Source organism: Dendropsophus ebraccatus, chromosome 11 (genome assembly GCF_027789765.1).
Source record: "Dendropsophus ebraccatus isolate aDenEbr1 chromosome 11, aDenEbr1.pat, whole genome shotgun sequence".
Taxonomy (NCBI): domain Eukaryota; kingdom Metazoa; phylum Chordata; class Amphibia; order Anura; family Hylidae; genus Dendropsophus; species Dendropsophus ebraccatus.
Genome location: NC_091464.1, coordinates 13965304 through 13977530, shown reverse-complemented (window position 1 = coordinate 13977530; position 12227 = coordinate 13965304). Strand labels below are relative to the sequence as shown.

The 12227-nt window shown below is 41.2% G+C and overlaps 1 protein-coding gene across 13 annotated transcripts in view; it reads right to left on the bottom strand.

The window, feature by feature from the left end:
• The window catches only part of PLEKHA6 (pleckstrin homology domain containing A6), a 100612-nt gene that overhangs the window by 48819 nt on the left and 39566 nt on the right, over nt 1-12227 (bottom strand). For all 13 annotated transcript variants that reach the window (XM_069945802.1, XM_069945800.1, XM_069945804.1 and 10 more), the window contains exons 2-3: nt 1985-2053; nt 1790-1898 (exon numbers count right to left, since the gene is read on the bottom strand). In XM_069945802.1, the coding sequence (XP_069801903.1) occupies nt 1790-1891 (102 nt within the window). In that variant the 5' untranslated portion in view covers nt 1892-1898; nt 1985-2053. The remainder of the gene's footprint in view (nt 1-1789; nt 1899-1984; nt 2054-12227) is intronic.

Here is a 12227-nt window from a genome sequence, read left to right as displayed (position 1 = left end):
AGATGGATTGCTTAATTAAATATGTGGGTCGTAAAGGACACACCCACTTTTCAGGTTTTTCTTCAAAAACAACGGGTGAGTCGGGTTTCTGGTATTTATGTGTGACACACCGTTAGTAAATAAGGCGGAACAATAAATCGGCAGGAAAAATGGACACAAGACCCATAATTTTCTGACTGAACAACAGGAGTAAATCATCCCCAGTGCGGATACATTTTAAGGCTTTGTTCACACTACAAAAGTTCCGTTGTTACAACGGCCGTGATTTCTGCAGTACTTATGTGGTACTGTAGGCCAAGGGAATCCCGGCCGGAGTGTATACACATGGCGCCAAAGAAAACTGACATGTCAGTTTTCTGCGGCCACTATCCATTGAATAGCGGCCGCAGAAAACCCCGTCATTGCACACTATGGAGCGTGCGGCTCCAGACGCACGCTCCATTGTGTGCTGTGGGGAGTTTTGATGCGGGCGCGCACGGATGCGCCCGCATCAGAACTCAGCGGCACTAAAGATCATCCGGCCTGTACTGCAGTACCGATCGGGATGATCTTTTCTGAGACTGGCATAATCTAAAGATGTATACCGTGGTATTCCCATAGATACGGGTATGTCATATGTAGTGTACAACCAGCTATTTGTTTTCTCTGTTGGTTAGTTTACACTTTTTAGCTCCGCTTCAAAAGGTCACAGCTAAGAATACATTATCTACAGGGAGTCTGATGGTGTCTGAAATCCTCCTCCTGCCTCACCAGAGGTTCAGACCCCTGACCCCATACTGTATACTATTAGTAATGTATATGCATAAGCTGTCAGGAAGTCACTACATGGAGAGCAGACCTCCACTACAGCAAGGGGAGTAAGAAAAGGGCCCCACTACAGGGAAATAAGGGGATCAGTCAGTGTGATCCATCATCATCTCTGCATAACAATCCAATTACTTCCATATTAAAGAATGGTTTCTGAAATTAGGACCTTTAACTCATTCTTGTCATTCATACGGCTATACAAGTTCCTAGTGCTGATGCCCAGTATATATATATATATATATATATATATATATATATATATATATATTTATTTTTTTTTTTTAAGGGGTTCTTCACTAAAATAATCTTTCAAATCAACTGGTGCCAGAAAGTTCCACAGACGTGCCATTTACTTGTATTAAAAAACCTCAAGTCTTCCAGTACTTATCAGCTGCTGAATGTCCTGCAGGAAGTGGTGTATTCTTTCCAGTCTGACACAGTGCTCTCTGCTGCCACCTCTGTCCATGTCAGGAACTGTCCAGAGCAGCAGCAAATCACCATAAAAAAACCCTTCTGCTCTCCAGACTGGAAAGAATACATCACTTCCTGTGCAGGGCATACATCAGCTGATAAGTACTGGAAGACTGGGAGATTTTTTAAATAGAAGTGAACCATAAATCGATTCGACGGAAAAAAAATGCTGGTTAACAATCCCTTTAAATATATATAAAAAAAACTCCCAATAAAAGTTTAAATCAGCCCTTTCCAGTTATACAAATAAAAATATGTAAAAAAAAAAAAAAAAAAAAAAAATAAACATATTTGGTATTGTAGTGTGCCGAAATGTCCGATCTATTAAAATGTAACAATATTTTTGGCACATGGTGAATTCATGAATGAAAAGAGAAAAAAAAAACACCAGGATTGCTGACTTTTTAAATTATATATCAGAATTGTTTTTCTTATTAAAAAAAATGTGTAATCTGGACATCCGGGACAAAATGACCTTTGGACGGGAAGGTGTTAAAGATAGTAAACTTACCCTAATGCTGGGGCCATCCTGAATGGTGTCAGAAACCATGGTGAAGGTGGGATTTTCGTTGGCTAGGTTACTGGTGCGCTTTCCTCCTGCTTCTGAGCTCATCTCAGACCTGGAGGACCAGGAAAAAAGAAGAGTGTATGGATTCCAGCATAATATCCGTCCTGTAGCGTCTATGGAAGAAGAGTCCACACTCACCCCAGTCCTGTCTTCTTTGGGATCAGTCCAGTCACTGGGTGCAGAAGAGTAGTAATGTGCGCATCGTGGCTGGGGAAGAAAAAAATGGGGGAAATAACTCAACTCGTCTTCATTTAAAAGACATCTATAATAGATACCCTGAACTTCTATGGCTACCATATTTGAGTGCACAAAGCCTTAAGGGGGTTATCCAGCACTTTTTTTTTTCCAAATCAACTGGTGTCAGTAAGTTATATAGCCTGTAATTTACTTCTGTTTAAAAATATCCAGTCTTCCAGTACTTATCAGCTGCTGTATGTCCTGCAGGAAGTGGTGTATTCTTTCTAGTCTGACACAGTGCTCTCTGCTGCCACCTCTGTCCATGTCAGGAACTGTCCAGTCGGAGCAAATCCCCATAGACAGAGGTGGCAGCAGAGAGCACTGTGTCAGACTGGAAAGAATACACCACTTCCTGCAGGACATACAGCAGCTGATAAGTACTGGAAGACTTAAGATTTTTAAATAGAAGTAAATATATATATATACATATATATATATATATATATATATATATATATATATATATATATATATATATACACACACACACACACACAGTGGTGCCTTGGATTAGGAGCATAATTCCTTCCGGGGCCGAGCTTGTAATGCAAATCACTCTTAAACCAAAGCAAATTTTCCCATAAGAAATCATTGAAATGCAGAAAATTGGTTCCACACCCCAAAAATAATGATTTATTATTCTGAATAACATGTAGAACAGATGAAACAAACATTCAGAAACTGCAGAACCTGTGATATTATAAGTTATTGTACAGTAATGGAGAGGATGGGAAACACAAGGGCGGACAGAGACTGCAGGTAGCATGAAGGAATGAGCAGGGCAGATGTGGGCACATACATGCAGCACTCTCTGTCCGGGGAGAGAGGGGTTACAGCTATGGAGAGATTACCTCCACAGTCCTGTCCCCTCATGTAAGCCCCAGCCTGAAGTGGATCTGATCTGAGTGTATCTGAGTGCCATGATTTGGAAGGTGAGGGAGACTTCGACTCCACCTCCCACCCAGTACATGGAGCTCTTAAACCAAAGCAATGCTCTTACACCAAGTCACAATTTTGAAAAAATGTGAGCTCTTGCAAAACGCTCTTAAACCAAGTTACTCTTAAACCAAGGTACCACTGTATATACTTTCAGACACCAGTTGGAAAGAAAGAAAAATTAGCCGGAGTTCCCCTTCAAATAAATTTAACACACATCGGATTCCTAATTTTAGCCTTCTTGTATGTTATGTATATAGTACACAAGCTACACACAAAAAAGCTAAATAATCAACAAAATAGTCAACATGGTCGGCCATAGTAGTCACCTGCTGGACTGGTTGTACTTGTAGGAGATGTTCTGCTTCTGCTCAGCACAACTATTCCAGTCTCAGGTCAAGCTACTTAAGATTTCAACCACGGACGTCGGACCGATATCAATATGTGAATGAATTGTTGGACAGAACCAAAAAGATAAAAGCCTCCGTTCCCCTATAATGGAGCTGTATTATTTTTTATTATGTCATTTTAACCCCCCTCCCCCCTTTCTGCCCCATCTCTATCTAATGTCCATAAGCAAGCCTATCTCCGGAATACCACCTAAGTATACTGGACATATCGGCGTGGTATTATGTACACATACATTATATAAAGCAAGAAAAATGTTATAGGAGATAAAACAGTTGTGAGCAATATATGGCAATTTCACTTAAAAGGAACCTTGATTGATCGTTCTCTTCCTAAACCCAAACAGGTAGAGATCTATCAGTCAAGGCTGGTGAGCAAAAAACTGCCCCAATGACTCATGGTTCGGGTAGCATGAAAGCGATGAAAAGTTCCCCTTAAAGGGGTCGTCCAGCGAAGATGTTTTTCTGGTGTCAGAAATAAATTACAAATCTATATAACTTTCTATTTGAAAATCTCAAGTGTTCCCATACTTACTAGCTGCTGTATGTTCTGCAGGAAGTGGTGTATTCTCTCCAGTCAGACACAGTACTCTCTGCTGCCACCTCTGTCCATGTCAGAAACTGTCCAGAACATCAGAAAATTCCCACAGAAAACCTCTCCTGATCTGGACAGTTCCTGACATGGACAGAGGTGGCAGCAGAGAGCGTTGTGTCAGACTGGAGAGAAAACACCACTTACTGCGGGACATACAGCAGCTGATAAGTATGGGAACACTTGAGATTTTAAAAAAGAAATAAATTACAAATCTATATCTCTTTCTGAAACCAGTCGATTTCAAAGAAATCGACTGGTTTCCCATTTAATATTTGGTTATATTGTCCATAAACATACAACCACCTGCATGCGTGATCAGTGCTTAGCTATGGTAGCCCCTTACAAGGGTTTGTGGCCGCAGTGAATGTCTGCCCTGAAGTAATTTATATTCTATAATGTTATACACAAGGGGGGAGATTAATCAAAGATGGTGTAAAGTGAAACTGGCTCAGTTGCCCCTAGCAACCAATCAGATTCCTCCTTTCATTTTCCAAAGAGTCTGTGAGGAATGAAAGGTGGAATCTGATTGGTTGCTAGGGGCGACTGAGCCAGTGTCACTTTACACCATGTTTGATAAATCTCCCCCATGGAGTCTATACAGGTCTCCAGTAGCAAAATCAAAGATCTCAATAGACCAACAACCATAGAATGTACATGGCCACACTCCATATACTACTGTAGACTCATGCCCAGTGTTACTCTAAGTCCGGGATAGGGAACCTTCGGCCCTCCAGCTGTTGCAAAACTACAATTCCCATCAGCCAAGGCTGTCCAGGCATGATGGGAATTGTAGTTTTGCAACAGCTGGAGGGCAGAGGGTTCCCCATCCCTGTGAATGGATTTCATGAAGATAACTTACAGGTTGATTACCATTCTAATGGGCAGGAACGTCACAAACACAAACACCACCTGAGATGAATCATTAATCCCTGTGCTTCCTATCACTGCAAGACGGACATTGTGCAAGCCAGAAAGAATAACATCCACAACACCCTTATATATTATATACCCAATGATGCAACTAAGGCAGGTCCCTGAATTGTTAAGTTTGGTGAATAATCTGCATATCTTACAGGACAACAGGCTCCGCGAGTTGTCTGAACTAATGAAAACCCTGGCGTCCGACATGTCATCACCTTTCTATGAGCAGGTTCTCGCTTTGAGCAGTTAAAGGGGTACTCCAGCGAAAATCAGAAAGTTATATAGATTTGTAATTTACTTCTATTTAAAAATCTCCAGTCTCCAAGTGCTTATCAGCTGCTGTATGTCCCGCAGGAAGTGGTGTATGACAGTGCTCTCTGCTGACATGTCAGGAAATGTCCAGAGCAGCAGCAAATCCCCATAGAAAACCTCTCCTGCTCTGGACAGTTCCTGACATGTCAGCAGAGAGCACTGTCATACACCACTTCCTGCAGGACATACAGCAGCTGATAAGTAATGGAAGACTGAAGACACTTAAATAGAAATAAATTATGCTACGTTTACACAGAACGATAATTCGCCCGATCGTACGATTAACGATTTAGAAGTAGTGATTTTTTTTTTTTATAACGATCAGCGTTTAGATAGAATGATATATCGTACGGAAATTTCGTTTTGCGATCGTTTTGCGATCGCTTAAGCCTATCTCGCACATAGGTAAAATAAGTAAACGACTGTTTACACGGAACGATCTGCGTTTTTTTTGCGAACGACGATTTAAGAACATGTTCAAAGATCAAAATGAACGATTTCTTGCTCGTCGTTCGATCGTTCGTTGCGTTTACACGTACGATTATCGTTCGAATTCGATCGTTATCGCGCAAATTCGCACGATAATCGTTTTGTGTAAGCGCGGCATTACAAATCGCTATAAGTTTGTGTTGAGTTTCCAATTCGAAGCTGGGAATGAACAGGGGGCACCTGGTGGCTATAAACAGGATGGATGAAGATGATGAGGAGGACGCTTACATAAGAGCAATGATAAAACAAAGCCTATACATTATATATAACTGCAGGACAGCATTATAAATACATTATTCTCCCAATCGGTGAGTTCAGCTGTTTCTACATAGTCGGATACTGCAATGCAGCACTGCCTCCCTCTCGCTGTCCTATCAATAAATTACATCAGCCGGTCAAGTGTATTGGAGAGGTAGCAGGGAAGGGGTTAAAGAGAAGTACGTACCTGCCCCTGCCACCGACACGAAACTTCAGCATGTTGTGCGATATGGGAGAGGCTGGTGATGGGGAGAAGGTGGCACATGCTAGTGCCATGGGCAGAAGAGGACACAGCCAGGGATAACTAGGAGGAGGGCAGGTCACTTGGTGTAGGGGATAAGCAGATAATAGGTGAGAGGTGAAAGAAGCTTTGGGAGTCGGAGTGATATGAGGCAGCCAGGTGCCCACGCTGCTCCGCAGTAAGGAAGGGATCCGGAGAGACTGGGGGAATGGAACCCACAGGGCCTATAGCTCACAATGACAGCCGTGCACCACGTAAACTAATCTATTCAGCATTCTACCAAGAGTCAATTCACATACAGTGAAACCTTGGATTACAGGCAGAATTAGTTCCGTGCTTGTAATCCAAATCACTTGTATATCTTTCCCATAAGAAATTATTGAAACGCAGATGATTCGTTCTACAACCCAAGAATAAGGTAGGAAAGGTGTTCTGCATCAATAAAGAGCACTGTATCAGTAAAGAAGGGGTTAATCAGCTAACTCTCTCTCTCTCTCTCTCTTCACACACCTCCTCAAGGGGCTGAAAACCTGCCGATGCTGGTGCTAGTGCCGGCCGCCTGGAGCAGCTATCGGTGAAGGGGTTAATTTAGAGAGAAGCAGCGATGACGTGGATGGGAGAGAGGAGAGACGGAAGGTGTCCGATCACCGACAGGGTTGATCAGGTAGCAGTGGGTTAAAATGAGAGGCCTTTCTACCTAGTACAGTATCAGGATAGGGACATAGAGGTATCTGCTTGAATTAAAGGGGTTGTTCACCAAAAATATTTTTCTTTCAAATCAACTGGTACCAGAAAGTTATATAGATTAGTGATTTAGTCCTATAAAAAAATCTCCAATCTTCCAGTACTTATCGGCTGCTGTATGATCTGCAGTAAGTGGTGTACTCTCTTCAGTCTGGAGCGCAGGAGAGGTTTTCTATGGGGATTCGCTGCTGCTCTGGACAGTTCCTGACATGGACAGAGGTGGCAGCAGAGAGCACTGTGTCAGACTTGAAAGAATACACCAATTCCTGCAGGACATACAGCAGTTGATAAGTACTGGAAGGTTTGAGATTTTTTTTTTAAGAAAAAAATTACAAATCTATATAACTTTCCAGCACCATTTGAAAGGAAAAAAAATTGGTGAACAACCCCTTTAAGAAATCCATCTGGTTTACCGAGTTACAATTGTTTCAAATCATTAGCTTGTGCTGCAAAGTCCAGGGCTTCACCGTATAGTTATCTGACTTATAAATCAAGCTGAATCTCGTCTGTAAAGTCCCCGGTTTACCAGCAGGGGGTAGATCTCAATCACATCCTGATTCTTCGGTGACCTTAATCTTTCCATTAGACGGTTGTCTTAGGATCGCCTCAATTATCGTGTTCCACCCTACTCGAAAACCAGGCTAAATGCAAGAAAATCCCTCCAAGTTTAACCTTGCTTATGGCGGATCAGGACTATGCTCAGCACAAGTCATCCCAAACATCCTGTTCTATGAGGAGGAGGCACCTGACCTCTTCGAGGCATGACCTATATATATTTGTGTAACACTTTACGTCTCTTCTATTTATGGTGTTCTGGAAGGTCCTCCACCTGCTCACATACACCTGCACACAAGCTCTTCACAGGCAGAGCACTCGTACCTACAAGTCCTATAGACTGTATTAGGGTATGTACAAGCGCAATCGGCCCAAAGAAATCGCATTGAGTCAATGGGACAGGCAGAATTTCAAGGGAAGTTTGTGGCGCGGGCGCGGATTCTTTGCCCATTCCGTAGTGGGAACATACCCTAAAATGACACAGCTTAGGTCCTACACAGGTTATGCTTCTTTCCACTAGCATTCTATGTATGTGCTATATTTTCAATAGGATACATGTAAATTAGAGATCAGCCAACTTTTCAAAAGTAAAGCTCAACAAGTTTGCGTTTGCATTCGTCCAAACCTTAAAGGGGTACTCCGGCGAAAATCTTTTCTTTCGAATCAACTGGTTTCAGAAAGTTATAGAAATTTGTAATTTACTTGCATATAAAAATCTCCAGTCTTCCCATACTTATCAGCTGCTGTATGTCTTGCAGGAAGTGGTAGATTCTTTCCAGTCTGACACAGTGCTCTCTGCTGCCACCTCTGTCCATGTCAGGAACTGTCCAGAGCAGCAGCAAATCCCCATAGAAAACCTTTCCTGCTCTGGACAGTTCCTGACATGGACAGAGGTGGCAGCAGAGAGCACTGTGTCACACTGATACGTATGAGATTTTTAAATAGAAGTAAATTACAAATACATATAACTTTCTGAAACCAGTTGATTTAAAAGTAAAAACACTAAAAAAGCTAAACGATTGCAGGTATTTAGCTGTTTTAGTGTGGTTTATTGCAGGCAACATCCTGTTCAGCCAATCACTGACACAGCACCGCGGCCAGTGATTGGCTGAACAGGCCGTCACATTGCCTGCAGTGATGTCCCGTCTCAGTCAGTGATTGGCTGAATGGGCTGGAGGCCCACAGAAGGACATCTGGGGAGCGCGGACAGGTGAGAAAACTTTTTTTTTTTTTTAGGACGAGCCACCGCCATTTCTCCAAACTTGTCCTGAACTTTTTGCAAAGTTTAGAATGAATCTCGGTTTAGAAAGCCTAATTCTCTCATCTCTAATGTAAATATTAATAAATAAAGCTATCTGTGTCTGCCGCCTATCTGGAAGGAGCGTCTATGCAGTCTATAGAAAGTTCCTGGTTAGTGCGCTGCATGCCCCCTCCTCCTCCTCCGTCTAGGCTGCACTCACATCAGGACCAGCCTTGAGTGTAGGTTTTGGAACACTCTGCAGCAGATAAGGTGTTTCCCGGATTCCAGAGTCTGAGAGGAGAAACATCTGGAGTTAATATTAGCTCCAGGAATGTTCATCCCCCTCCAGACACACAATGCACCGATCTGTAGCCCCTCAATATCCATGAAAGGGGGCTTACACACTACCGAAAATCACAGGAGCAGAAGAAATCTAATAGCTTAACACTTTACCTGCCAGAGAAAATGTCATTTCATTCTGTTGTCAGATAAAGAAGATCTATCTATCTATCTATCTATCTATCTATCTATCTATCTATCTATCTATCTATCTCCTATCTATCTATCTATCTATCTATCTGCCTATCTATCTATCTCCTATCTATCTATCTCCTATCTATCTATCTATCTATCTTCTATCTATCTATTATCTATCTATCTATCTATCTCCTATCTATCTATCTATCTATCTATCTATCTATCTATCTATCTATCTATCTCCTATCTATCTATCTATCACCTATCTATCTATCTATCTATCTATCTATCTATCTATCTATCTATCTCCTATCTATCTATCTATCTATCTCCTATCTATCTATCTATCTATCACCTATCTATCTATCTATCTATCTATCTATCTCCTATCTATCTATCTCCTATCTATCTATCTCCTATCTATCTATCTATCTCCTATCTATCTATGTATCTATCTATCTATCTATCTATCTATCTATCTATCACCTATCTATCTATCTATCTATCTATCTCCTATCTATCTATCTATCTATCTCCTATCTATCTATCTATCTATCTATCTCCTATCTATCTCCTATCTATCTATCTGTCTATCTATCTCCTATCTATCTATCTCCTATCTATCTATCTATCTATCTATCTATCTATCTCCTATCTGCCTATCTATCTATCTACCTATCTACCTATCTATCTATCTATCTATTTATCTATCTAGGAACGAAGGAAGCACTCTTTCTGAATATCTGTCTATCTATCTATCTATCGAAAATTACAGGAGAAGAAATCTAATAGTTTAACACTTTACCTGCCAGGGAAAATGTCATTTTATTCTGTTGTCAGATAAAGAAGATCTATCTATCTATCTCTCTATCTATCTCCTATCTATCGCCTATCTATCCATTATCTATCTATCTATGTATCATCTATCTATCTATCTATCTATCCATCTATTATCTATCTATCTATCTATCTCCTATCTATCTATCTATCTATCTATCTGCCTATCTATCTCCTATCTGTCTGTCTATCTATCTCCTATCTATCGCCTATCTATCTATCTATCTATCTATCTATCTATCTCCTATCTATCGCCTATCTATCTATCTATCTATCTATCTATCTATGTATCATCTATCTCCTATCTATCTATCTCTCTATCTCCTATCTATCTCCTATCTATCTATCTCCTATCTATCTATCTATCTATCTATCTATCTCCTATCTATCTATCTATCTATCTATCTGCCTATCTATCTCCTATCTGTCTGTCTATCTATCTGTCTGTCTATCTATCTATCTATCTATCTATCTATCTATCTATCTATCTATCATATATCTATCTACCGAAAATTACAGGAGGAGAAGAAATCTAATAGTTTAACACTTTACCTGCCAGAGAAAATGTCATTTCATTCTGTTGTCAGATAAAGAAGAATGTTCGGAAGAAGCAGAATTCTATAGAAGTGCTGAAAATCAGATTTTTTCCGTCTTCATGTGTAACACAATCCCTGGTATGTGTGACCATTCAGTACTTGGAATCACTAGTGAAAATTATCTTTTTTTCTGCCTGAATGTCATCTTACCGCAATCTATACATTACTGATAGACTAAACTGCTCCACTTCCAGCATCAAACACTGAACTCTAATAAAAAATGAAAAGAGCAATACAATGACTCAGAGATATAAACCTGATGTCTATACATATGCTGACATACTGTATATACATAGCTCTGCCTACACAAGCAGCCTATAGTAATAAGTATAAGTAAAATACACCTCATGTCCCTAGAATCTAGTGAAACCTTTCACATGCTCCTTTTGAGATGTTTTCTTGCTTTTGCCTACTTAATAAAATATTGTTAAAAAAAAAAAAAAAGAGTCTAGTGAAACCAGTGTCAGGTTTGCAGGTTTGTGATGTATGTCCAGCGCTTCCTTACAGTACCATGCAAAAGTTTAGGCACCCCTGATCATACTGGGACTGGGAACAGATAAATAAGTGGAATAATAAATTATCTCCAAACGGCATGAAGTTAAAGGAGAAGTCCTGAAAAATTCAAAAAAGGCAGGCAAGCAGATGCCGGAAAATAATAAACGAACCCGTCCTCGAACGAACCTGTCTTGTAGCGCAGCTCCTGGGTCCCGCTGACGGGACACCACCCCAGTCACTGAATGGCCGAGCGGCCTAAAGTAAAAAGGGCCCAAACCAAACTTTGAGCCCCCTGTATGGTGCCTAGCAGCCTCTTTGGCAGGAATCACAGCTTGTAAAAAAATGTTTTGTATGTCTTTTTAGACTATGGTCACACGTAGTATGAGACTGGCCGTTCTGTGACCCGGCTGGGTCACGGAATGGCCGATCTCAGAAAAGATCATCCCGGCTGGATGATCTTTACCGCCGCCGAGTTCTGAACTCCCCACAGCAAACAATAAAGCATGCGGCCGGACCGCTCGCTGCATTGTGTGAACTGACAGGGTTTTCTGCGGCTTGTATTCACTGAATAGCGGCCGCAGAAAACTGACATGTCAGCTGTTTACGGTGCCGCTAGGGATCCTGGCCGGAGTGTATACTATGGGGGAGATTTATCAAATCATGGTGTAAACGGAAACTGGCTCAGTTGCCCCTAGCAACCAATCAGATTCCACCTTTCATTTTCCAAAGAGTCTGTGAGGAATGAAAGGGAATCTGATTGGTTGCTAGGGGCAACTGAGCCAGTTTCACTTTACACCATGTCTGATAAATCTCCCCCTATGTGTTTACACTTTGGCCGGGATTCCCTCAGCCTGCAGCACTACGTAAGTTCCACAGAAATCATGGCCGTTGTTACAACGGCTGTGATTTCTGCAGAACTTACGTAGTGAGAACATAGCCTAAATCTGTAAGACCATGAATAAGGGTGAGTCAGCCCGAAATGTGTCGGTTTCACAAATGAATTAATCAAGAAATTACTGATCAAGGAGCTGGAGAATTTCT